Source organism: Podarcis pityusensis (assembly GCF_964106645.2).
Source record: "Podarcis pityusensis genome assembly, chromosome: 10".
Lineage (NCBI taxonomy): Eukaryota > Metazoa > Chordata > Lepidosauria > Squamata > Lacertidae > Podarcis > Podarcis pityusensis.
The window spans coordinates 58,864,362-58,892,186 of record NC_138035.1 but is presented as its reverse complement, the minus strand read 5'-3'; the positions used below and the strand labels follow the sequence as shown (position 1 = coordinate 58,892,186).

Genomic DNA, 27,825 nt, shown 5'->3' with positions numbered 1-27,825 from the left:
GGACAGAAAGTTGCAGGAGGGCATTAGCTCAGTGGAAGACAGCATTTGTATAAGGGTGGTCGCAGGTTCCATCCCCAACATTTCCAGGACCAGGAAACTCACCAAATCCTGGAGAGCCAGTAAGCATGAATAATACTGATCTGAATGGGCCAATTGCTTGACTCTGAAAAAGGCCGCTTCCTGTGTTGGTTTAAAAGTATCTAATTTCATGGCAGAGGTACAATTCAGACAAATGATTTATAGCTTATACAGCCACTATGCAAAGCCACTTCTCAAAACAAGTGAAAACTGGTTTGCATATAGAGCTGCAAATTAAACCAGCTCCAAGAAATCTGTTTTGAAAAATCATTTTCCGGAAGCAGGGAACAGTTTCTTTTCTGTGCATTGGCTGCCCCCTCGTGGGTTCTCGAAAGCTGTGTAGACTTTGCTGCATTGATTTGAACAGCGGTGGCAGCTAACCAAATAAAAAAGAGTAAAGCTGAAATATTCAGTGATAAAAACATGATCTTGATAGTCCTCTCCTCTGTGCTGCTTTTTTATATCCTGGATGTTTTCTTCCTCTCATTCGATTGAGATACACTAATGGTTGTTACTCACTAGAATGAAAATGTTTGAGAGAATATTCTATAACAGTGTTTGAATTAGTATTTTCCCTGAGCTTTTCAGAAATATGTAGAGAGCACGATCTTGATGATCTGGTGCTGTGATCCAGAGGACGTTGCGTTCAACTGGTACATTTGTTCACATTTTGGCTTTCTCATGGATTCACTTGGGCGGTCTTGGAAAAATTGCTTATTCCTCTTGGTTCCTCATCTGTTAAATGGGAGTAATAACCTACTTCACAGGGCTCAGTGAAGACAAATAAGAAAAGGATTTATCGGGAACTTTGCACAGGTTACGTGCCATGTACCTTGTAAAGCAATATCTAAAGAAAAAAATGCCTAACTAAAGGCTTCTTCATAGGTTTTCTTGTAATAGGGCTTTGCCACCACACACTGAATTCTGCCTTGGTGTATCCCTCAACCACCTTGCAGTGTATCAAAAGCTGGATTCAGTGCATTGAAGCAGAAGAACATGGCAATTCTGCTGCCCACTGAGAGCAAGTGGCCATTAAAACAGAGCCACTATACACTATATAACAGCGAGAATCTACCTATATCAGGGGTCAGCAAACTTTTTCAGCAGGGGGCTGGTCCACTGAACCTCAGACCTTGGTGGGGGGCTGGACCATATTTTGGGGAAAAAAGAAAAAAGAACAAATTCCTATGCCCCACAAATAACCCAGAGATACATGTTAAATAAAAGGACACAGTCTACTCATGTAAAAACACTCTGATTCCTGGACTGTCCCCGGGCCATAGTTTGCCTACCCATGACCTATATTGTTGGAAAGATAACTAATGGTGATAGCAGTGACTTAAGGTCAAAGTAGACCTTGCATGGGAGTTCCATAATTGGAGCTCTTCAGATCTTTTTCAAAAAGCAAGCTCAGGTTGGATGTGTGATTTGTGTCTAGGCAATGGAGATGGGGGAAAGGAATGATCCTCCAATGCAAATCACCCCCCCCCTCCAGAAGCAGTTACTATCCCCTATGGAGAAAACACTTGTAGATGCCTGTTTGATTTTTTCCCTCCATGCTAATAGCAGCTTCAGTTGGGCAGGGGATTTGCCTAGGAGAATAAATGCTCCATGACCCCATCTAAATCACTTCCATTCCTGCCAGTGAATAAGGCATCAATCATTCTAATCACGGCAGTGGTCGTGAAAATGCTGGGCAGATGTAGTAACCCACATAGGTAAGCTGTAAGGATCCCTAGATAAAAATATAAATGACTTTATGGAGATGTTTATCCAATTTGCAGATGACTTTGTCTGCAAATTGACAGCACTAGGCGAAAACTGACAAAATAAATTTCAACAGAGATAAGTATAAAATTCTGCATTTAGGTGGGAAGGATCAGAAGTACCTGGCTTGACATCCATTTGTAGATGTGAAAAGGACCTTAGGGCCTTAGCAGATCACAAGCTAAACAAGAGTCAGTCGTTCAGTGCAGCAGCTAAAGAGGCCACTGGATTTCTAGGCTGTGTGAACAGAAGTATAATGCTCAGATTGAGAAAAATAATGGTACCACTCCGTTCTGCTTTAGTCAGATATCACACAAAGTACTGTGTGCCGTTCTGGGAACAAGAGTTTGCAGAGGATATCAACAAACTGGAACATGTCCAAAGATGGGCAACAGAAAACCAGAAATGGTGATGGGAGACCAAGTCCTATGATGAAAGGTTAAATGTGTTGGGCATGTCTAGCCTGGAGAACAGACAGCTATTAGGCAATCTAACCAGCTTCAAATATGTAAAGGGCTGTTATATAGAAAATGGAGCAGATTTGTTTTCTTCTGCTACATGGGGAAGGGCTCTGTTGGTTCAAATTACAAGAAAAAGCACAGGGGCTTAATGTAAGGAAGAGGTTACTGACAATATGAGTGGAACAGACGGGTGGCCTTAGAAGGTGGTGGACTCTCCTTCATTAGGGCTTTTTATGCAGAGCGTAGTAGATTTCCTGAATCAGCAGGAAGCTGGATTACATGACCTTTGAGATCCCTTCAAATTCTGTGATGCTATGATGTAAAGAAGTCACTGAACTAGATCCATAAGGCTTCTCAAGCATTTACAGAGCAAAGTAAAAGATCCTGTAATTTAAAAAAGAAAGGCTTGTGAGTTTTATACACCAATAACCACATTATATGGATTATGTGTGTTGTGACATAATTATCATCAAGGCTACTTGGTTGTAAATAGGTCCATGGTAAATCAAGAGCCTTCTGCTCGAAGTGAAAATCAGAGGAACACTGTAAACCCAGTACACTTCAGCACCCCATTTAAAGACTTTCCCCCAAAGAGACAGAAATTAAAGATGCATGCTTAGTATTCCTATCAGATGGCAGTAGCTTTACATTTCTGGTCACATCCTGAAAGAGTAAGTTGAGGGTAATGAATACTGAACTATTGGATAACCCACATGCCTATAAGACTGATGGAGAGCTTTCTTCACTGCTTCAAGATGGAAGAAATAGGATCTTCCCACTTGCCTACCTTATTGTTAGAATGCCTTCTGCGGGGATCAACTATAACTATTAGCCTGTGAAAATACAAAATGAAGGGAGAGAGGAAAGTTCATCTCCTTCATTTTGTATTATAATAAATAGCTATAGCTGATCTGAAGAAGAGCAATACTCGAGAAACATTGGGATCACCATACTTTATTCCATATTCTTTTAGGTGCGTGCATATATATATATATATTTGTTATGCACCTATGTGAATTTCCATGTTTTCTTCTTTTTATCTTGTTATGCTGATTGGGGAGGGAAAAAAGCTCCAATAAATCTCTCAAGCACTTGTAGCACCAGGAGGCTCACTGATTTCAATTTGGATATGCATATAGCTGTCTATATAGGTACCAAAATTAGTTCTTGTTGCTAGAGCAGAACTGTACTGCCAGGAGTAAAATACAATCTAGTCTTCTGATCCAAAAAAAAATTCTGTTTCACCTGAGTAGCTTGAATTTAGCTAGAGTTTATCATACAGATCACAGCATTGCAGAACTGAGACTATTACATTCTTGTTCCTACTTTAGGAGCTATTAAAAATATGCACATCCCGTGTTTCTGTCTCCCACTGCTGCAGTTTCTTATGTAGAATAATAACATCTTCGTTTCCTAAGGAGATTATTAACCTTGGCACAGAAGCCTAATTGGATAATTTATGGTTTTGCTTGAAGTATTTGTCTCCTTTGCTAATGCTCCCATAATAGAAGGCTGTGTTCTCATTTTAATGCACATTGAAAATACTGTTATATAGTAATAGCAGGCATTGGAATGCTGTATAGGATGGCATTCAACAGATGCAGGTTTTTAGTTACAACATTGTAACTGAATGCCCGTATTATTTTAACAATACAGTATTTATAAATTTCAGCTTACTCCCTTGATGTATTTTAAATAGTTGTTTGTGTAATATATTCAGTGAGTGGCAGTCAATATGCCAATATGCAACGATACAAGGTGTAATATGCTTAATTCTAATGTTGAGTAGGAACCTTGAGACCTTAAAAACTTTAGGGGGTTTTGTCTGTTTTTGTTGAATAAATGTGCGTACGTACATCAGACCTTCTCTTCTTGCATTTCAGTGCCAAAGTGACATTTGGAGAACTCTCTCCCAAAATAAATTCTGAAATGGCAAAGGACAACTGCTCTCTAGATCTTAGCATGGGTATATCACACAACTTGTACTGGCAGTGACTAATACATTGGACTTCACTTGTGGTGTATTTCCACTGCCATATCCTATACTGGGGCATGAGACCCACAGGTGAAAGAACTGCAGGAATTAGTGTGCTTCATAAGCACACGCAAACCCTGTAGCAAGCTTTGTGCAGATGCCCTTTTCGCATAGTTTCTCCATCCTTGCTGATCTCTAGTACAGTGGTAACTTGGTTTTGGAACAGAATGTGTTTCGGGAGTCCATTCGACTCCCGGAACCATTAAAAAACCAAAGTGCGGCTGTGGAAGCCGTGCTGGCTGTTCGGCTTCTGAAAATCGTTCGAAAACTGGAACACTCACTTCTGGGTTTCAATCGTTCGGGAGCCAATTTGTTCAGGAGGCAAGGCATTCGGCTTCCAAGGTACCACTGTACTGTATGTTAAAGACAGAAGCAAAGTGGGCAAAAATGCATAGGTACAAAACACCAGCTGGTATTGGAGAGTTGCAGGAAAACAGCATACTAAGGCATGCTACCTATGCTCCTAAAAACAGAGTACTAAAATAACAAAGCACAATCCCCTTTCACCACTGATATAAGCACCTGGCTATCACATTTCCTATTCATAGCATGTGACGGCTAAATCAAGAAAACAAGAGTTGAAAAAAAAATCAGTAATATTGTCTTTTTGTTGATGTAGTATGGAGGCAAGAGGAGCTTGAGAATATCAACAGCACTCTCACTGGAGCCGAACGGAAGGCAGCTCTCTGTGGACTGTTAGAAAAAGAGGCCCAGCTGATTGCTACCATCGGGAGACACAAAATAAACGCATATGAAGAGAACACGCACCAAGCAATCCTGTCCTTCTTGGAAAAGGTCAGTGAGATAATTTCTGTCTGAACACTGAACGCACCCAGAGTTCAAAAACCTGAATTAACATTTACAAAGTAGCAGCAGACTGAAGAAAAGCACAGTAATTAACTTGACCAGTTGAAGATATGATTTGTGGGCTTCATGCATGTCTGGCAGTAAAATTGGCTCATTAGGTACAGTTATTAAAAGCCTTTTTATATACGCCTATAAAACCTGATGAGTGCTTCTTTTCACCTAAGCACAGAAAAACCACCACTTACATCTTAATTTACTTAATTGTGCCATCTCATTGGAGATGATGAGTACCGTGCCCTGTGCAACCCTCAATTAATGCTACACTAGAGGCACAAGGAACACAGTGTATTACGGTAGTCTCATTCATACTTCCCTGAATGTACATTCTAAGAAGATTTGCATGGATGGGCCATTCTTAGAGTCTTGGAGGATCCAGCAGTTCAATGCCATCACAGGGAGATATGTGGTGTTCCAGATTTTGTGAAGAGTAGCTATTAAGAGTGGTTGTTTGGGGTTTTTTGAAAGACTTGAAATCTGTTGCGTGATGCCAGGTCCTCCCTCATTAATTATGGTCACAATCTTGCTCTCTCATATGGACGGAAGAGTAGAGTGGCACCTCATACCAAGTCCCTCTGTCTTCTGATGATGCTCCCATGCAGGGTGTATGGCTGTGCTGGGCACAGCAACATGCCAGGCAATTGATGGCATAGCCTTCCTAGGCCTCACTTTTTAAGCATCCCGTAGTCCACTCTTTTCTCCGTGCTCGCATGCCTTGGTGAGGAGAGAAGCCTGCAAGCCTGAGTCTCAGGGAGAATATGTTGGATACTTCAGGGTGAGGCATTGGAAGGTTTTAACTTGCCATGAACAGCTTGGCAGTGGTATTGGCATGCCCAGAGTAGTATCAGCAGCGTGTGGAATAGAAAAGCTATGCTGCAGTTCCTTCAGTGGATCTTGCTATCTGCACCCTGAGAGAGAAGAATAGCAACCCGTCTTCCCCCTTGATCTGTTCTGCTGTATTCGGTATGCAGAAGCTTCTACCAGAATCCATCTGATTGTTTGGATGTGCGTCCAAGATCGCCATATGACTGCAGACTGTCTAAAGTGGCTTGAGCAGTGATATGATAAGCTGTGATATAAGTGCATGGAACAGTAGTTGGAGGGCCACTTCGCTATGGGTACCCTGATCATCAGAAGCGAACAACCCCCATCCTGCCCCTTTCAAGGTGTTGTGCAAGTGGTCCTTGTAGTGGCTTAAGCTTAGAGCAGTGGCTTAGTAGAATGGTCAGTTTCTGTAAAAATTAGATGGCCATAAACCTCTTTCAATCAAACTACTGACTTTCTAGCTGGATTTCAAGTTTTACGTTGTTATCCTCCATAGTGCTCTACTGATGCAAGCCTCATCCAGCAGTTGTATCCTTCAAAGAACAGCTGCATCACTCAAAATATGGCCTGAAAACAGGAGGGTTTAATTTCTACTCTGTTCTTATAATTCTGGTTTTGCAAACCAGAAGGGTGGTTTCACCATACTTCACCATACATTTTAGACATAATAAGAATAGGACTTCAAAGGTAGGCAATATCTAATTCATTTCTCCTTTTGAATAAAATAAGATAACCATGAGAATAGTGTAGTGGATAAGCAAAGTTGGCCAATTTATCGTATGTCAGAATGGTCCCCCCCCCCCCACAATAAATATGTTAAGTTTACTTACCCACCACCAGATGTCACTAGTGGCCACTATAGTAGAAATAAATGTGGAGGTTTTGAAATTTCAGTATGTACAGCAACACTTCATTTCTCGCCTTTAATGTCAGGTATAGGTGAAGGTATGATGGCTTAGGAAATGCCTTTTGAAGGAAAATGGATATTAAAGAGCAATGTGAAGGAGTGGAGCACTAGAGTAAAGAATAATAACAATTCAGCCACCATTCAGCTGTTGTGCTGTTGTTGTTCCAAACTCCACTGGAAGTGCATATGGTGAAAAGCAGATTTTCAATCTGGACGGATTATCATGGAGGCTCTGAAGAACTAGTGCCTTCATATACTGAAATTTGTACAGTTTCTGCTGCTCAAAAAAGGGCTGAATGTACAGTCACACAAATCATGGTGGGCATTATATACAGTCCCTACACTTTAGCGGTGATTCATGATTCTGGCATTTCCACATGTTCCTAGCTGATGGCCCAGCCTGCTTCTAGGAGATTAGGGACAAACCAACTGCTTAACAAGGCTTCAAGGCTGGCAACAGGACCTTGGTACACATTTAATATAGAAGTGAATTCAGCGAGATATTTCGTAGAGATAAGAGAAGCAGACAGAGGAAGTAGCTTTTGGAAATGAAGACTAGTAAGAAGGGGGAGGGATTGGGAGCTACTTGGTTTGGAGAAAAGAGGAAAATCACCCTAATTGTGCAAGCCCTAGACAAATAAGAGGTAAGTGGCTCTACTCTTTCTGCTTGGTACTGTAGTATTCTTGGCTTAAGCACGGGAATTACTTCCCTGATAGTGGTTTTGAATTTTTGTTGATCTTCTCCTTCTTGAAAAAAGCCACTTGATTTGGAATGATGCTTTTAGATAACCATTTTCAGTTTCAATGCAGAAATAAAATTTGCTGAAAAGAATTCTGACCTCCCCACCTCCTTGAATCAAATGTCCCCTCTGACCATGACTTAGGCTTTAGACACCAAAGAGACTTCGTTGAGAAATTGTTCCATTGTGGTCTCTAAGACCAACTGAAGTCACCAATTTGGATCAAATGTGAATGTGTTGAATAGATATGCTGCATGCATGATGTAGACATTAAGGCCAACATCACAATTTACAATTTTTAAAATTTATTTTATATCCACCCTACCTCCAAATAGTAGAAATGTAGCTACATGTGAAGGGATTTAAAATGGGTTCTTGGCTGTCATTGGATAGAGGAAAAAGGGGGTAGCAGGTTATCCACTTTCTGCCAATTTAATATACAGAAATCCCCTACCTCCACAAGCTATTCAATCTCCATGACAGTTGAGAGAATCCTGACAGCTGCTCTAGTAAATGTATGTACTCTGGAAATGAAATGCTTTGGGGCAGTAGTACGAGAACTGATCTTCCTTCTTACACTAGCTATTCAATTGAGATCCTGTCCTAAATAGCATCCTCACTAGCCTGAACAAATGGTCAGCTTTGCTAATAGCACCAGATATTTACTCAAAATATTGGTTCATAGAAGTTTTGCTGTTTCCTTCCCTGTTTGTCTTTATTCTCTGCAATTCTTCATTGCATCTCCTCCTGTCTCTCCCTGCGCAAGTTGTATTCCCCACCCCACCCCTCTGGCAACACTCTGTGCAGCTTTCATGTGGTGGCAACTGGAATGCAGTTTACAATAGACCTGCTCTCTGAAGCAATTTAGATAACAGGATTATTGTAATTTCCATGTTGCAGCCAGCCAACTAAAAAAAGCAGAAGACAGCTGGCAAAAGAAAACTGGAGATTCAGAATTTCTTGCACCAGTTTTGAGCATATATCTAAAAAAGCCCCAAAACAGAATTTGAGTATGGATAAAAGGCCTTGAGGGGACACATTCTTTGGCAAAGAATGAACACATTTTATTTAGAAAATTGTACGTTCTTATCATAACTTATGAAAATGTGGATTGAGACCCTTCGTTATACATTATACATTTAGTTTACTATATAAATTAAAATGGCTACACCTCCAGTTTTTATCTAAATTTAACAGAAGCTAAAATGAATAGTAGCTTGTCTCCAAAGAACTCTGGGCAGAGTTCAGCTGCATGTTGGGGTTTTCCATCTATGCATCCCTATTCCATCGTCTTCTGTTGAAAATCTGTCCCTGAAGGTCAAGGAAACCTTTTCACACACTGCTGTTCAGTCCATATGGCTCCTCACCTCAGAGGAGCTAGTAGAAATTGGAGGTCTCTACTTAGCTTAAGGGATGCGGGTGGCGCTGTGGGTTAAACCACAGAGCCTAGGACTTGCTGATCAGAAGGTCGGCGGTTCGAATCCCCGCGATGCGGTGAGCTCCCATTGTTCGGTCCCAGCTCCTGCCAACCTAGCAGTTCGAAAGCACGTCAAAGTGCAAGTTGATAAATAGGTACCGCTCCGGCGGGAAGGTAAACGGTGTTTCCGTGCGCTGCTCTGGTTCGCCAGAAGCGGCTTAGTCATGCTGGCCACATGACCCAGAAGCTGTACGCCGGCTCCCTCGGCCAATAAAGCGAGATGAGCGCCGCAACCCCAGAGTCGGCCACGACTGGACCTAATGGTCAGGGGTCCCTTTACCTTTACCTTTACTTAGCTGAGGAGAAGCACCTACGGCTTACCCTAGGATCTCTTTGGAGCAAAACCATTATGTTCTTATTTGTGGGTTCTATCCAATGCTTGAATTACTGAAAATAGACCCATTGAGGTTAGTAGCCATAACTAACTTAAGTCCATTAATTTAAGCGGGTCTACTCTGATGCAGGTGGTACTGTGGTCTAAACCACCAAGCCTCTTGGGCTTGCCGATCGGAAGGGCGGCGGTTCAAATCCCTGAAATGGGGTGAGCTCCTGTTGGTCTGTCCCAGCTTCTGCCAACCTAGCAGTTCAAAAGCATGCCAGTGCAAGTAGATAAATAGGTACCGCTGTGGCAGGAAGGTAAATGGCGTTTCTGTGTGTTCTAGCTTCCGTCACAGTGTTCTTTGCGCCAGAAGTGGTTTAGTCATGCTGGCCACGTGACCTGGAAAGCTGTCTGTGGACAAATGCCAGCTCCCTTGGCCTGAAGCGAGATGAGCGCCGCAACCCCATAATCGCCTTTGACTGAACTGTCCAAGGGTTCTTTACCTTTTTACCTTTTACTCTGAGTAGAACGTAGTTGGATACAAGCCTATAGTTTGTTTAAAAATAAATAAATCTTAAGCTAGGAGAGCAAAAGGACACTTGCTTAGCTGAGTAAGTTCAAACTAGTTGTGTATTCAAAGAAAAACTCATCTGTTAGCTTTGGCTTTTAAAAAAACAAAACCCGACTTACTAAAATACAGGCTTAGAACTTAAGCTTTATGGTCCTATATGAAGGATTTGTTTTATCATGCATGCCTGGGAAAACAAATTAATAAACCTTTAGTTATGCTAGAGCAACAATCCTCTGTTTCTGATTTTGCTGGAGTTTGCTAGCTCTAATTGAAAGATTTAGAACTTCATAATTTAGACAAGCCTGTTTCCTGCCGGATTTTTTAATCAGTTTTGGCTGCAACCCGTCAGTTCCAATTATCAGCCCCTCATTTAATTATAGAACTAAGCCTGCTAAGAATCTGTCAAATTCTCATTTATGAACTCTTATTTTCTTTTATTTCCCTCTTTTTGTGCTTACATAACTTGAAAAAATGGATGAATGCTAACACTCTACAGATTTGTGCTTCCAAGAGGAAACTGGCTGAGCATTTGAGTTTTGTACAGAGAAGAGCTTAACTGAGAATATTACTTCTTGGGTTCGGAATAGCACATAGCATAATCAGCTTTGGAGTGATTTTTTTAAAGGTCCTTTTTTAAGGACCTGAATGGTCAGGGAAGAAGGGGTGGACTGCTGAAGGCAGGTGAGAGATTGTTTGGGAGTACATGCAGTTTGTTGGTAGAGCACCTGATATTCATGCAGAAAGTCTTTGGTCCAGTCCCTGGCATGTACAGGTAGAGCCAGGTAAGGCCCTTGCTCCCAAACCCTGAAGACCCACTGCAAGTCAGTGTGGATAATACTCAGCTAGCTAGACCCAACCACCTGACAGCTCTTTGTGTTGCTATGAGTGTGAGAACAAGCAGCAAGCTCTTGAGCTAATCTGGATCAGTTGAAGCTTTTTGAGTGGGCAGGGGAAAGAGAGAGAGAATATTGCCACCAGCTAGGATTGGAAATCTCCCCTACCCACCCATCCTTGCTCAGTTATTCATGCCAGCCTTGGTCTTTGCTGGGAGGTAAAGGCTAGCCCTGGGCTGAGGATTTAGTCACACAGACAAGGGGCTCATTTCTAGGCATATGTCCATGCTTTAAAGCTCTTTTATTGAAGAAGAACAGGCTATTTCAATTCCATCATCATCACAGAGGTGTCTGTGGAGGGGATATATTGATTGAAAATGTCTAGCCAACCAGATCAGTAATTGGGTTCCTATTGAGGATTTGATGAGCCAACACGACAGTGATGTGGGATTCAGGATTGGCTTGATCATTCTGTGATATCAGGGCAAGTGGACAAAGCTGTATTGTGACTTGTGAATATATGTTTTAATATATCTATTTTTACGCTGTGTCCTAGCACTTCTTTTTCTTTTGCCACAGTGCTTTCCTCACAAAAACCTGCTCTTTGCCGCTGAATTGGAGCAAACAGCAATCCACAGAATTCCTGTTTGTTCCGATTCAGTGTTAAAGAGCAGGTTTTCTTGGGGAAAGCGGGGCTAGGGGGATGCACTCTGGCATAGAGCTTGAAAGCATGGACCTGTAGCTAAAAAGCTCATGGCAAGAGGTAAGTGTGGATGGGCTCCTATGCATCTCATTGGCTGGAAAAGGAGCATGAAAATTGATCCATAGGTCTGAGGCTAATATTTGTGGCATTTTTGTCAAGACAGCCAGATTCTGAAATCTGGAGGGAGCTGACTGTCAGTCCAAGGGGCGAGAAAAGGGCTTTTTATCCAAAGCCAGCAGGGCTCGAGAACTCACCTTTCCCGTGCATGACATCATCAAGCTTGCACAGCGACAGAAAAAGGACCCAACTTCTGGCTGAAAAGGAATCTATCCTCAAAAAGGATATTGCAGAGCTGAAAAAGGTTTAGAAAAATGGCAATATATTCAGGGGGATGGAGCAATTCACTCCCCTGTGATGGGGGGAAAGTTTATCTCCCTTGCTCATAGTACTAGATCTTGGGGACATCCAGTAAACTTGGGGGCATCCAATGAAGCTGTATATTTGGGACAGATAGAAAATTCTTTCTGCACACAGCACATGGCTAAACTGTGGAGTTGGCTCCCACAAGAGGTGGCGATGGCCACCAACTTGAATGGCTTTAAAAGGGAATTATGGACAATAAGGCTATTAGTTGAAGGCAGCATCCCTCTGTATACCAGTCTCTGGGAATCACACTCAGGAGCATTATTGTCCTCAGGTTCTGCTTTCAGGCATCTGGTTGGTCACTGTGAGAACAGGATGCTGGACTTAGATGTGCCTTTGCCCTGAACCTGCAGGGATGCTCTGGTGTTCTTATGGTTATTTGCTCTCCATTGACTTCCGTTATCTTATGAAGGATCTTTCATATAGCATCACAACCCCTTCTGCTAAAAGAAGGGCTGTGGCTTCAATAGCAGTAAGGCAGGCAGAAATTCAGCAGGTACTGTATAAAGTTATCATCACACTCATAGAATTCCCAGACTCCCAATGTGGCTTGAGAAACCCAGCCAGATGGGCAGGGTATAAATAATAAAGTTGTTGTTATAAATAATAAAGTTGTTGTAATAAATAATAAAACTGCTGATGTTATTGTTGTTACATTGTTCAAAGATGAACGAATTGTTTCCATATTTTGAGAATGTTGATGGCAGTCCTGATGTTCGTTCATCTCCATGCGTTAGCAGAGTTTATTATGGCATAATACTGGTTTTTGGTTGTGCTCTGACAGCAACCAGTAAATTACCAAGGAAGCTATAGTGTATGGAATGAACAGTTTCTCTCTCCCCTCTGCCCCCCTGCTTCTAATTATTGTTTGTCTGGATTTGTGTTCGTTAGGAAACCACAATTTGTCAACAAATCTACTAAAATGGACAGGAAAATGTCTCGTTTCAGATAGTTGCACATTTCTTGGGACAGCGGCAGTTCTTATTAGCAGGGCATCAGATTTGTAGACTCTATAAGCTTCCTTTGGTCACATTGTAAAGCATTGTCCTTGATTCCTTTCTTCATTCTAACTCGGCGATTCAAAATGTTTCTCAAGTGTGCAGCCCCCAAAAAGTGGAAAGCATTTGATGGCAAAGTTACCGAGATGGATACGCAGTTCACGCTGCGGGCCAGGGAGCTGCTCGAAATCTACCGCAGCATTAGTATGAAAGACCTTCCGCAGGATGAACGGCTGGATGTGCTGCTAACGCTGAAGCATACGGTGAAGGTATCTCTCTCTCTCAAGCTTTTAAAGAAGCCCTACTGAGATCACACACAGTACACTGTCAATTATGGACGGTTTGCAAGGGCTTAAGGGGCCCCGGCTTTCATCTTTCGACACCAGGGTGCCCACTATATACCGATACTTTTACATTAGCTAAGAAGTGTAAAACCGAAGTCCTAAGCACACTTGAACGTAGCGGGACTTCTGAATAAACCTGTATAGGAGGATTTATTTGCTGCATTAATGTATCCCCTTTTTGCCAAGGCAGTTTACGGTTCAAAATATGCCTGAGCTCAATCCCAAACAGCCAGGAAGGAAAATCCCTTTAATTTCAGGAAGCATCAGAGCCAAACTGTACCACACACTGTTCAGCTATTTACAAGTAAATATCGCATGTCTGTCCAATTTACATTAAGAGCCTGGTGTGGTGTAGGAACCTTTAACCCTCTTATTCATGCACACTCTCATAGAGTCATAGAACACAGGTGTGTTAAATAAGTTATATACTGTATTTTTCGCTCTATAAGACGCACCAGACCACAAGACGCACCTAGTTTTTGGAGGAGGAAAACAAGAAAAAAAATATTCTGAATCTCAGAAGCCAGAACAGCAAGAGGGATCGCTGTGCAGTGAAAGCAGCAATCCCTCTTGCTGTTCTGGCTTCTGGGACAGCTGCGCAGCCTGCATTCGCTCCATAAGACGCACGCACATTTCCCCTTACTTTTTAGGAGGGGAAAAGTGAGTCTTATAGAGCAAAAAATACGGTAATTGTAGAGTTGGCAGGGACCACAAGCGCCATCTAGTCCAACCCTCTGCAATGCAGGAATCTTTCGCCCAAAATGGGGCTCGAACCCACAACCCTGAAATTAAGAGTCTCGTGCTCTATCAACTGAGCCATCCCAGAGCTAGCAAGCACACACATGCACTCTCACAAACACACACATACACTGTAGTACCAGTCTGGTCTGGGCAGGACCGTGCTTGATACTGCATTGGTGGGAAAGAGCTCTTATTTGCTCCAGTCAGTGAACACTTTCTATATATAAACATAGCATAAAATTGATCTGGACAGACAGTTATTTAAAGACAGTGAGATAGGTGTGTGGATACACGATTCCCATTTCCCAAAAAGCTAAGCTTTAAGAAGCCTTGGAGCATTTGCTCTCTCATAATTGACAGGCAATCGGTGTAAGGAATTAAGAAATGAGGTGCATGTGATTTGCTAAACATCTTGCTTGCCTTTGCAGGAACATGACTCTAAACTCACACATGAGATAGTGGAATTGATTGACAGAGAAGCAGACCTCATGATGAGGGGAGTGAAGGAATGTAACTTAGACGGGCTCAGACAAAGAATATGTACATTATTTCTTCAGTATATCAAAACACCACTTTTTAATCCAGAGGTTGCTCGACATCTCAAGGTATTTTGTTCCTTTTCTTCTCTGTTACAGTTGTTCCTTGGCATGCAACTAAGTAAAACTACTCGCTAAAGAGTCCATAGTCTACCCAGAGGCAGTTGAATTTCTGCATAATGGAGAGAGGAATGGTTTCTTTTTCCTTATTCAATTATTCAGCTGAAGACTTTTGAGAAGGCTGTGCTGTGTATATGAATGAAACCCAGGTATTGCTTCTAAACAGCAGGACAACGGATGCTAACTTGCCCCTAGTTAATAGGAAGAGATCAACATGGAAAGCGGTAAAACAAACTGATAACAGTGGCTAAGAGTATGAGCTGGGAAGTCAAGCTCAAGTTCCACTTTAGACACATAGTCATTAAATTGCCTTAGTCAAGTCATTATTTTCGCAGTCTCTGTCTTCCTTTTATCATATGAGGATAATAATACTGCCAAGGCTGTATGGCTCAAGCATGTTGAGCTATAAATGTTAGTGTTGCCATTGTTACTGAGCTTGAACTTAGCGTAATTCGCTTGAGTTCTCAGGTTCCATAAAAAGGTAAGATGAACATGATTACAAAATGTAAGGTGCCTTGCTGAAATCATTCAGATGGCACTCATATTTATATGTCATTTTCATGGAGATGTCATCATTCTCTGGTGATTATGACATCTGTCAGAAGAACAAGTAACTTTCTGCTGATACAAGCAGATTGGTTTTAGGCCATAAGCGTTTCCCCCCAGCCAGCATCATGAAACTAGAATGGAGAAATGTCAAACAGGGTTATTGGCTACAGCTTTATTTCTCCCCAAAAATTTGGGCTTCTGAGTCATTGCATCTGGAGACCAAAGGCTATAGGATAGCTATGTTTGGATTTAATACACATTGGCAGGAATGCCAGGCTCAGAAATAACCTTTAAAGCAGTTTTAAGAACATTAGTGGCAACCAGACAAACCAAACTAATTACTTACTTAGTATGCTGGAAGAGCTGCTCATTTGGCACTGAAAATGCCAGACAGGTTTGAGTGCATGAAACCACATTGAAAAGAAATGGGTGCTTCTCTTCTTATTTAACTTTATTGCATAAAACACACATGAGAATAGCGTTCTAACCATCTGATAATTTGTGTGTGTTTAAAACTGTTTAAAATAAAGTATTTTAAAGTGTTTCTGTCAAAGCAACTGAATGCTAGCTGGAGGGTGGGTTTTATCAGCTTTGCAGCTAATATTCTCTGTTTTGTAAAAGGTTGAAGGCACTGAAAGTGAAAGGGCACACATATAAAAATGAAAAATATTTCCTCAAAACAAACACTTGTTGTTATTGGCAAATATAGAGAATAACTAAAATGTGCACTTACTGCTTCTTCAAAATCGTTATGGCAATTAAAAGGAGATCATTCTATATAATTTTTGTAGTAGGTTGCATTGACAATAAAGGAATAAAGAGATAAAAACAAAATAAATGACTAAACAATTAATTCTGAAGCCTTTAGTGTTTCCGCCTTCATCTCTTGCTCTGCATCATCTCAAAAACACAACCATAGTAGTCCATATGGACAATTTCATTCTTCTCAAAGTGTTTTTATATAATTTAGCAGAATATTTAGCCCTTTAAACCCATCCTCACATATCAAACTTCAAAAATATGTTCATAATCACTCGGTTTACTGTATATAATGGGGAAACAGATTGCATTTGACAGGCCGCATGCTGTGCTGCAACAGAATTGTTTTGCAGATATATATTTCTTCAATTTCAAAGGTTTCTATGCATACAGTTGTCAGTGACTACTGTACTTTGGGACGAGATCTGTGGGCCAGGCTAATGACTGAATGTGGAAAATACTGTTATCGTTCATTAGCTGATCTGTTTTCATTGCAGGTTCCACCTGATCCAATGAGGCTTTACCACAACATCCACTTTTGCCTTGGTTGCAAAAGGTATTTGCCCTCTACGGATTTTGCCATATCTGCTAGTTCCCACACTGTTGGCCGTTGTCGTCTGTGCTGCAAGCTGGATAATGAGGCTCGCCAGAGGGAAGCCTTCTTGAAATACAAACGTATGCTCCGAAATCTCCGAGAATCAGAATTGAATTATAAGGACGGTGCTAAGATTGCCTTCATATTACAGGTATGCAGAGGACAGAGAATAGTGATGTTAAAGATAATATTTTCAGACAGCACAAAATGGAACAGAGTTTTATATTGTGCCGGCTGTAAGTAGTGGCAGAGCACAGAGGCTTTTACATTACACGGAACTTTCCTTTTGTTTCTTGCCTTGATGATAAATCAATTCCTGCCAGTGGCCCGTTTGCAGTTCCCAACCCTTTTGTGACACCAGTCGTGCTATTTCTTCTTCACATATAGACTTGCCTTTGCTTCCACACGTGGGCGTGCTACCAAATCCAAGTCTAAACCCAATCAGAGTAGACAGAGATGAACATTTGTGGAAATCTTGAGTCATGGAGATTTTGTATGGTGTGTGTGTGTGTGTGTGTGTGTGTGTTTTGTTTCCAGAGGCATTTTGGAGAAAAATACTCATCAAATATGATCTTACTTTGCTACTTTAAGAACGTGAAAGACAACTTAGCAGCACATAAAATTGTATTCTTCTATGTAGTCCTAGAACAGGGATTTTTTGGGTGAGGACATGTCATGCTCCTTCTGGGGCAGTTTGCCCACCTTTGGTACTCACCCTGCACTCAGCTCTCACCTGCGGCTCCTAGAAACATCAGCCACACCCCAGGAAACAGCTTTGACTGGCCAGCTGAACCAGGTGAGGGTAGCCAATGGGTCTCAAACTGTGAGTTAGGGACTTCCTCTACATGCAAAGACAGATTCCAGTGGATTGAGTGGACAAGACCAAGAGTGGGTCCAACGGTCAAGAAGATGGTTTCTGCACACGCTTTAGAGGGAAGTGGGGGGCAGATGGGACTTGTCAACTTGGGAAGGTAGCCCATCTAGGAGAAGGAAAACGCTGACCCTAAACCTCCGCTGCCTTGTGGGATATCTTCGGGAGAAATCTGGAGAAGAGTCCCGTAGATGATTAGATGGCACCTTGTACGCTTCCTTCTGGCAACTCCTACAGCCAAGCATATTGCTCTGCTTTCCTTTGGCTGAGGGGTGGGGGTGGGGGGTGTTGTCGTCTGGGCAGCCCAGAACCTCCATATATGCTTCCTGGGCTTGTGTCCCAGGGAGGTCACTTTGGTGGTGCTGGCACAGCAGTTTGACTTCACCCTGGAGTCACACTCCCTTGTCTCTCGAGACAGATGGATGCCAGCAACAACAGTCCTGAAATAAAACAGCATAACTGCTGTTGTTTTACTAAAACAATAGCTACAAATACAGGGTTGTGTTCAGTTGTATCCCTTACCTTACAGAATGTTCTTTTTTTCCAGTGGAGGCTTCCATGCATGGAAGGGAGAGGTCAATTTTTTATTTTTTATAAATTCCTCCTTCTCTTGCAGCTCCCCATGCCATGTCCCATTCTGATCCAAAGGGTCCCTCGACCCTCTGGAGCAGATTTTGGATGGGTGGGGGCAGCAGGGGGATGGATAACTCCTCCCCCACTTCACAGAAGCATCAGCTGGACCAAAGAGCCTTCCATGAGCAGAGGGACACAATCGGATGCAATCTAGTGCCACTGTTGGAATTTGAGCTGCATCCTACCTTACTTAAGTATGATGTTCTACCTAATCCAATATGATACAGTCGTACCTTGGCTCCTGAACGCCTTGCGAGTCGAACGTTTTGGCTCCCGAACGCTGCATACCCAGAAGTTCTTTGGAACCTGAACATTCTCATGTGGCTTCCACAGCTTCCGGTTGGCTGCAGGAGCTTCCTGCAGCCATTTGGAAGCTGTGCCTTGGTTTCCAAACATTTTGGAAGTTGAACGGACTTCCGGAACGGATTCCACTCTACTTCTAAGGTACCACTGTATTCTGTCTGCATCACCCACTCAGAAGAAAAGTGAACAGTAAGCAAGGGAAGGGGGTTTATAGAAGTGGATGAGACATGCTTCACTTTGCCTGTGTTACTTCTTACTCTGCCGCTGCCAAAACCTGCCTCTCATTTCTGACAAGCTGCTCAGTTCCTCTGCCACGCCACACTCAGCTGCTGTCTGAGAGTGAAACTTGTTTGCACAGGCACTGACAGAACTAGTTAAATTTCCTATCACCCCAAACCTTTATTGTGGTGGCACCTACATTTTGGAGCAGCCTCCCAGTACATTTCAGGCTCGTCTTTTAGGTTTCCTTTTACAACAAGCCTTTTCAGTGAAGATTTTTATCCCAGTCCTCATTTGTATTGGACTTGATTTTTGTTTTGATATACGTTTTTATGGTTAAATTGCTTGGGGACGTTTTACAGGAAGCAGATTCATAAACGAAATAAAAAATTAAAAAACATCTCAGCATAATCTGCAAAAGAGCATGTTTCTTAAGATGAATTTTTAATTTACTCCCAAGTTTTCAGTTTCTCCACTTCAGGCCTCAGGAGAAAAATGAGGGAAAAGGAAGGGATTCTGATATCCCCCTCCCCTTTGCCTTCACATCTCTAGGCTCTCTTTGCATTAGTACCATATTACCAGGCCAATATGAGGCTTTCCCTTCCTTTCTGCATTCCCCTTTCTTGTTCTCCTATTATCTCAGTTCTGCTTGGCAATTCTGGATCCCAAAACCACTGAGGCCAGCTTTACACAATGCAGCAGACTTTACGGAACATTATAAGACTGAGTGTCAATGGCACTTTTTTTTTTTAATGCTTCTACTGTACAGGGGTACTGTACGGGACACGGGTGGTGCTGTGGGTTAAACCACAGAGCCTAGGACTTGCTGATCAGAAGGTCGGCGGTTCGAATCCCCGCGACGGCGTGAGCTCCCGTTGCTCGGTCCTGCTCCTGCCAACCTAGCAGTTTAAAAGCATGTCGAAGTGCAAGTAGATAAATAGGTACCACTCTGCCGGGAAGGTAAACGGCGTTTCCACGTGCTGCTCTGGTTCGCCAGAAGTGGCTTAGTCATACTGGCCACATGACCCGGAAGCTGTACGCCGGCTCCCTCGGCCAGTAAAGCGAGATGAGCGCCGCAACCCCAGAGTTGGTCACGCCTGGACCTAATGGTCAGGGGTCCCTTTACCTTTGCCTTACTGTACAGGGGAGAGGGGGAACACCTTCCAGTAAGAAATCTGGTATGTCAGAGAGTTACATTGCAACCTAGGTTGCTCTCTTTGTGCTAGTTTTCTCCGTGCAGGAAGTTTCACATAGGGAAACATTCAAAAATACGATCTCCTACCTGGAACGTTGAATTGGTTCAGTCCACTCTGCCAGCTCAGATTTCTGCCACCTTTTTCTGCCACATGGGTAGACTGGGCTTCATTCATTGGCTCTTCCCCATTACTCTGACCACCCCACTTATTGCTGACAGCCAATAAACAAGCTATCATTATCGTTTGGCAAAGTCCTAGTGAGGTTATTCATAAGCCATGATGCGCAGAGGTCAGGCAACTCAAGAAGAATGTTATAGAGATGAAAATATTAGCAACAGCTCACATTCTAGATTTTGTTTCAGTGAGAAGGATATGTCCCTTGATTTGCTTGGATTAGATTTCATCTTGCTCTTACCTAGTTGTCATTTTGTTTAGAACTCGGGAGTGATTTCTTTTAATTGGCACGGATTTAAAAATAGACTGCTATCCTAAGTTTATAAAGAATTCTTCAGTCTCTGATCTGTGCTGTGTGTATAACGGAAGGGATTTTATTCTATGGACTGTTATATACTGCCTTACAATGCTGGTGGCAAAAAATATTTATTATTATGATTATTAGATTTTCTAGCGATATTCTTTTATTTAGTCATGGATGTTTCCTCCCATCTTCCACGACAGTTATTAAATTCAATGTTAGAACTGCTGTGATGCTTGTCATACAGATACAAAACTATTCATGTTCATATTTAGGTTCTCATGGGAAAAATACCCCCCCCGCCGCCCCCCCAAAACCCCCAGATTGCCCAGTGAACCTGGAGGTTTTTGTTCTCTGCCTAGCCCACTTTCTTGAGTCATTTGGACACATTTGTTCTATAAGCACCTTACTGCAGTGGACTTTTTGCAATCTTTCTACCATCACTCTCTAACCGTTTACATCAGGTTTTTGCTCTCATCATTTTAGCTTATGCTGTAAGGAAATAATTCAGCGTCACACTAACCGTGATCGTTCCATCTGGGCAAGCGTTTTGATCCCCCCTCCTCGCCCTGTGTTGGTGTTCTGAGGGTTCTTCTGACCCCATTCTCTGAGCCCATTTCAGAAGGCCATGGGCTGAGGAGACGGGGGAAACCCCATTACCCAAGCCACAGAACTTATTAGATAATAGAATCATAGATTCAGAGAATTGTAGAGTTGGAAGGCCATGTCAGATGGCCATCGAACCTCTGCTTAAAAACCTCCAAGGAAAGAGAGTCCACAACCTCGCTAGGGAGACCATTCCACTGTTGAACACCCCTTACTGTCAGAAAGTTTTTCCTGATGTTCAGATGAATTGCCCTCTGTAATTTTAAACAAGTGTGCAAATGATTTTGGCAGACATTTCGTGATTGATCGTGGTGGATTTCCAAACATTTATGGCAGAGCATCTGCCTTTCCAGAATCATCCAGTGTATAAATTACCTTTATTATTTTGTTGCACAAATATGCAATTTCACTTATTAAGTCAGCAGCCTTTGGCAAATCCAACTTGAACATCCAGGCTTTCACATGTCTGAAGCACAGAGTACCTTGATTTATTTCATTCACCAACATATTGCTATAGCTTTGGATTTAATTATGTGCATATAGTTGAAGGCTTGACAATGTGGATTGTTTATTCTTTTTAAAAAGCATGGACTTGGTGTGGGGCAAGCTGTAAGAAAAAGTTCTGACAGCAAGTTAATAGTTAAGCAAACTGTCAAGAGAGGATACAGAATTTCCATCTGCAGAGGGATGCAAAAATAAGCTTTTAGAAACTTGCATTTTAGGCATGCATGTCTTAGAATAATAGAAACTGTGCCTTATTTATTCAAATAAGAGTCTAAATGCTATTTGAATGTGGCAGTTTTGTAGTGAGCTTTATTTCTTCTTTCCCCCCTCCTTTCCTTGCTTTTCCATTGCAGCTGCAAGACCTGCGCTATATGGTTGAAAATTTCTGGGGTTCTCAGTCAGCTATCAGTGCCTGGGGTGATCTGCATGATCTTGTCATGGTCAGGTGGAATAAATACCAAGAATGGTCTCCCTGGAACACACTCCTTATCAAAAAGAGCGAGGCAGAGGCTCACCTCAGACTGAAGGATCTCGAAAAGGTATAGTTAATGTTAAAATTCAAAATGTGCTCTGTGTTACAGTGACTAAATTCTGTACGCGTTGCACCTCTGCAGACTAGTGAAATGGAAAGCTCTCTTTCATATACTTCATGAGGGTTCAGTATTCCTTAGTTTTTGGCTGGCTTTCCCATTCTTCTGATGTAGAGATGGAGAACCTCAGGCCTGAGGGCCAAATCCAGGCCTCACTGTCTGGCTCTTGAGAAGCCCCAAGCCTCACACCCTGTGGTGAAATTGTATTCATTGCTTTCACCCAAGCTGAAAAAGGTCCCCTCTGTTCTAAAGTCTTTGGGGCTGCTTTTAATTGCAAACACTGAATCATTTCATGTCGCATTAGGGAGTTTTAAAAGAGAATGTTCACCTCTAAATCTAATTTGTAAGGTTTTCACATCTGGCCATGCCTTACTCATCTCTGTTTAAATCCTGCCATTCTTGCCCTAGTCATTTCTGATACATTCTTCACCAGGTGTTCTTGACTATATTCTTGTTCTGGGAAGTCGGTTTTTGAAAGGTTTTGTGGTTTTTACTTTATTTACAGTGGAACCCTGGTTCTCAAACTTAATCCATTCCGGGAATCCATTCAATTCCCGAAACCGTTCGAAAACCAAGGCGCGGCTTCCGATTGGCTGCAGGAGCTTCCTGCACTCAAGCGAAATCCCCATTGGATGTTCGGCTTCCGAAAAGTGTTCAAAAACCAGAACACTTACTTCCGGGTTTTCGGTGTTCGGGGGCCAATTTGTTTGTCAACTAAGCTGTTCGAGAACCAAGGTTCCACTGTACTTAAAAGCCGGTTCCCCTAGTTCAGAGTCCCACGGCAATGTCCAGCACTCACATGCAGCTCTCAATAAGCATGGGCTTCCCATGTTGCTGGATGAAATTTTATTTTTTTAACAAGTATTCACTGACAGTTCAATCCTTTGTATGCTTACTCAAAAACAAGTTCCGTTGTGTCGAGTCGGATGTACTTTCTCGGGGGTGTTTTGAAATTGCAGCTTAAATTAATCATTTCTCAGTATTTTGTAAACACTCTGCACAAGTTGATTTGCAGTCATTATGAACTTCCATTGTAGGGCTATTCTGTTCAGAAACAAACGAAACCAAGATTATTATCGTGCTTTGTATTTTTTTAAAAAGTTTATGACTTATTAAATTCTGGGCTTGTGGGCCTGCAGAACAGACATGTGATCAAAATTATAAGGTTAATTAAAATAGATTTAATTAACCTTCTTATTTTATTTTAGCTCATTTAATAACCTTGGATATTTTTCTTCCTTTCAGAATTATGAGATGATGTTTATCCATAAGATAAGGCACAAGCATATCCTTGCAAGAAACTATTTCTCCCAGTTTCCAGAGCTGGCAGCAGCTTTGCATAGGGATGACAAACAGACCAACACTGATGATCTCTTAGTAACAAGGTCTTTAACGGCTGGCCCATCCAAGTAACACTCCAAGGATCTACAAGCTTGGTTCTGCTGGAAGGATATACATACAAGTATTCACAGTACTGATTTGTTGTTTGAAGAACCAGTGCAATCTCAAGAGGCAGAAACACTTTTTCTGTCTTTTTCTTAATTGTGCCTTGGCAAGCATGCAACTATGTTAACAAATGGATTCCAAATAATTAATGTTATGCTGCGTTTATCTCTTTGAAATTCAACTCTGCTTCATATGTAAAGACCATTGGTCTTTACAAAAACCAAGCAAACCCTTTTGTTAAACATTCTTGTTATTCAACAGAAAGGGGCTGCATTATCCTCCTTATGCAACCCCTAGGGGTAGGGAAATAATATCATTTGGTTCCTTGATCAGCCTTTGCTTTACTTTACTACCAGTCTTTCAGCTGAAGGAAGCATCACTTTTAAAATCAAAACAAAATTGAGATAGCTGCAGTGGATGTTAAATCTGCCCTTCAGCGCAAGGCGCAGTGATCAATATTATTAGCAAGCGCACAAATTCTGTCCAAACCACTTCCTCAGCATTAAATACTGATACAAAACAGGTTACTTTTCGGGAAATACTTTTCAAAAACCTCCCTATAAAGAACTATTTCTATGCATTTGGTTAGAGTGAATGAACTACTTTAATCACACACATAGACCTCCTTGCACCTAGTGGAATTTTGACTGGCTTTCAGTGGCTTCATACTATATTACAAACTGTCTTTAAAACTCTCCACATTTTCAGAAGGCAGCATGGAACTGCTGTTCAGGAAACACCAAGCCCAAGGGTACCCCCAGAACTGGCTAAGGAGTTTATTTGGAGTTAGGAAGAGGGGCCTTTGCTGTTGTGGCCTGTTTGGTAGCTAACTAGTGCTACATCACCTTTACATATAACCAAGTTAGTTACATGCTAGTTATTTGGCATACTTTGAGCTGCTGAATCAAAGTGATCAGCATGCAGGTACTAACAGGCTATTAAGGAGCAAACTACAGCTAACTGAACTTGCAGTGAGGAAACCTAATCGCTAATATCTGCTGCCTTTTGCAGAGCTGTCAAGCAGTACTTTGTGATCTCATTAAACCTCAATATTTATTACGTGAGCTGTGTTTGGGGGCAACTCAAGAGCAACACCCTTTTCAAGTCCGCCTCCACACTAAGGAAGTCAATAGCATCATCTTCAATTCTATTCATACAGTTGGCATCAGCTCCTTAATAGCCCCCAGCACTTGAAGTTTATTCTGGGAGTATTATTATTTATTGAGTTTACATACTGCCCTATACCCGGAGGTCTCAGGGCAGTTCACAGAAAAGATCACAACATATATAATCAGAATAAAAACAACAACCCAATAACACGCACCCACCCGGATGAGTGCACAAATTCTTCTGAACATCAGAGGTGTTCTGTTGAGCTTAAAGGTTTTTTGACATCTACTTGGGAGTCATGAACCTTTTGGTCAGTCACAGAACAAGGACTTCAAAAATGCTGGCTGTCAGCTTTTGTATACTATTTATACTGAACTGCTAATTGGGGTGATTCCTGCCTGATGTATTCAGAGAAACATCTGGCTTGACAATGCACAAGTGGAAAGCTGTGTTTGTTTATGCAAAATCAAACCAATGTCAGTCTTCCATTGGCGTTCAGACCCAATGAAGGCACAGGAGAATACAAAGAACCAAAATTTTGATGTGTCTTATATATTGCTTTTAAAAATTCAGCTCACTGAAATGAAATAATCTCTGAAAAGAGTGAAGTCAGCGCCAGTTCAGCACATTTACTATAGCTTGGATGACCACCACCACAAATACTTGATAACTGCCACAGAAAACAATTAAGTTATATACATAGTATCTTTTCGTATCTCATTGATTGGACAAAATTTATTCACGCTATTCATTCATATTGCATAAGAAAGTGCAATTGAACCTATCTTTTCCCCTGAAAGATCTTGAGTTAGAAATTAATGCAAAATACAGTGGTACCTCGGGTTACATACACTTCAGGTTACAGACTCCGCTAACCCAGAAATAGTGCTTCAGGTTAAGAACTTTGCTTCAGGGTGAGAACAGAAATTGTGCTCCAGCAGCGTGGCAGCAGCAGGAGGCCCCATTAGCTAAAGTGGTGCTTCAGGTTAAGAACAGTTTCAGGTTAAGTACGGACATCCGGAACAAATTAAGTACGTAACCCGAGGTACCACTGTAGTAGTTTACTTTAGTTAAATTTGGCTAAATTAAATATTTTAAAAAGCAAGGCAGTGCCTATTGCAAGATTCTGCAGTGGGCCACGGTGCGTTGATATAGAAATCTATGTTGACTGTCAGCAAGCTATGGTTTTGAGGCACAACACATGCACATAACATAAACACGAATGTTGTCATCAAAACACTTCGTAAGAGTTGTTGGTTTCTGCTTGAGATTCTTCCATTTTTGTTCCAGACCAGTTCCCCTGCTTTGGTGTACAGCAGGGGTCAGCAAACGTTTTCAGCAGGGGCTGGTCCACTGTCCCTCAGACCTTGTGGGGGGCCAGACTATACTTTTTTGGGGGAAATGAATGAATTCCTGTGCCACACAAATAACCCAGAGATGCATTTTAAATAAAAGCACACATTCTACTCATGTAAAAACACGCTGATTCCCGGACCGTTTGCGAGCCAGATTGAGAAGGCGAATGGGCCGGATCCGGCCCCCGGGCCTTAAGTTTGCCTACCCATGGTGTACAGCAATGTAACCCACTTCCAGTCAATCATTTGTCACAATCAAATCTTAAGTCTTCAGAGAGGAAAAGGGGTAATATCCAGTTATCGTGGAAGGAAGTACTGTGTATTTGCAATGTCAAAAGAGTTGTTTTCAACAGCAAAGTGGACAAGGACAGGATTTCACACTTTCATCAATTTTCCGCAAGCAAGATTTGTGTGCGCACCATCAGTGTGGATTTGTGTGCATGTCTGAGACCTTTTGAAATGACTGAATGTGTCTTTTGATGTAAATGGGGATGTACAATTTCTAGGAGACCTGCTAAGGCATAGCAATTGCTCACAGCAAAGGTCTATGGAGGTGCTTCACTTTACTGAAAGAGTTGGGAGTCAGACTGAAATACTCCCGGCTTGCAGTCTCATCAAATCTTAGGCTGAGTAAGGAAATAAAACCAGCTGTGAAGTAAATATATAGGACAGAACGTGGCTGCACTTTGATGATCAAATGTTCAACACAGAACGGAGCATTTGGCCCCAAGAGGAGCACTGAATGGTCCACACTTCTAGCTACATGGTTTTTACAATCGCCTTTTAGCATAAAATACAGTTTAGGATATATCTTAGCCAGTGAGATTAATCTGAGGCATGCATGATTGTTGCTAATTGAAAACTTGGGAAGGCTTTTAATTGAAGATTTATAATTGAAGACTTATAATTAATGAACTTACCCCGACGAGTAAGAAGGAAGATACCTTTTTAAGTACAGGATTCCTATAGTGTTAATATTATGCTAATTGGGTCACACTGCAATCCTATTGAAATTAGCTGGATAGGTCAGGCATGTCAAATTTAAATGATCTCAGTGGGACTAAAGCATAGTTAAGTTATTCTGGATCCATTTCACCATTAAAAAAATTATATATATAAAAAAAACCTTAAAATTTATCTAAAGTGACTCTCTAAATCAAATATGCACTTACTTTCATTTTGCCCTAAAAGCTGATTTCTTCATCAAAGAGCCTGTATTTTTTGTTGCACAGCATCTCAAAAATGCCTCTTCAGAAATGCAGTTAGCAAATACCCATAAATTGTCTCTTTTACAGCAGTACCACTTTTATCCAAGTTTAGATCTCTAAATTTATCATTGTACCACACGAATATGGTGTTGACATGTGTTCGCAGTCAAAATAATTTACATCAGGAAGTAAACACTTATACAGCTGGAGAATATATTTCAATATGCAGGAAGGATATCTGTAAAAGAACTGAAGACCAAATAATTCTGAACATCCTCACCTATTACCTGCCTTGTGTACCACAGTGAAAGGTCGTGATTAGCGCTGTCAACTACTGGAAGACAAAAATCTGGTACCTGGGCAGGGCCCTAAGGTCAAAACTAGAGGTTAAGGAGCTGATAAAATCATCATTAGCAAAAGATTCCTATGGAAGAGGGGGAAGTAATCAGTGGTAGAATTACTGCTATGTGTAATTATCCTATGTGTAATTAGGGCAAAAATCTAGAGACTCTACCCCATACCATAGAGTTTTTTGCTCTCATCCCCTGTCCCACTGACACAAATCAGAATCGTAGAGTTGGAAGGGACCCTGAGGATAATCTAGTCCAACCCCCTGCAATGCAGGAATATGCAGCTGTACCATACCGGGATTGAACCTGCACAT

General features: G+C 41.7%; 1 protein-coding gene and 1 long non-coding RNA gene across 2 annotated transcripts in view; one reads left to right on the top strand and one right to left on the bottom strand.

Moving 5' to 3' along the window:
• IQUB (IQ motif and ubiquitin domain containing) overlaps positions 1-23,633 on the top strand; it is a 32,464-nt gene extending 8,831 nt beyond the window's left edge. The window contains exons 8-13 of the mRNA XM_081023527.1: positions 4,961-5,136; positions 13,100-13,270; positions 14,515-14,691; positions 16,548-16,796; positions 21,806-21,991; positions 23,288-23,633. Coding sequence (XP_080879653.1) covers positions 4,961-5,136; positions 13,100-13,270; positions 14,515-14,691; positions 16,548-16,796; positions 21,806-21,991; positions 23,288-23,455 — 1,127 coding nt within the window. The 3' untranslated portion in view covers positions 23,456-23,633. The remainder of the gene's footprint in view (positions 1-4,960; positions 5,137-13,099; positions 13,271-14,514; positions 14,692-16,547; positions 16,797-21,805; positions 21,992-23,287) is intronic.
• Positions 1-27,825, bottom strand: part of LOC308486741 — a 433,510-nt gene that overhangs the window by 292,889 nt on the left and 112,796 nt on the right. The window lies entirely within an intron of this gene.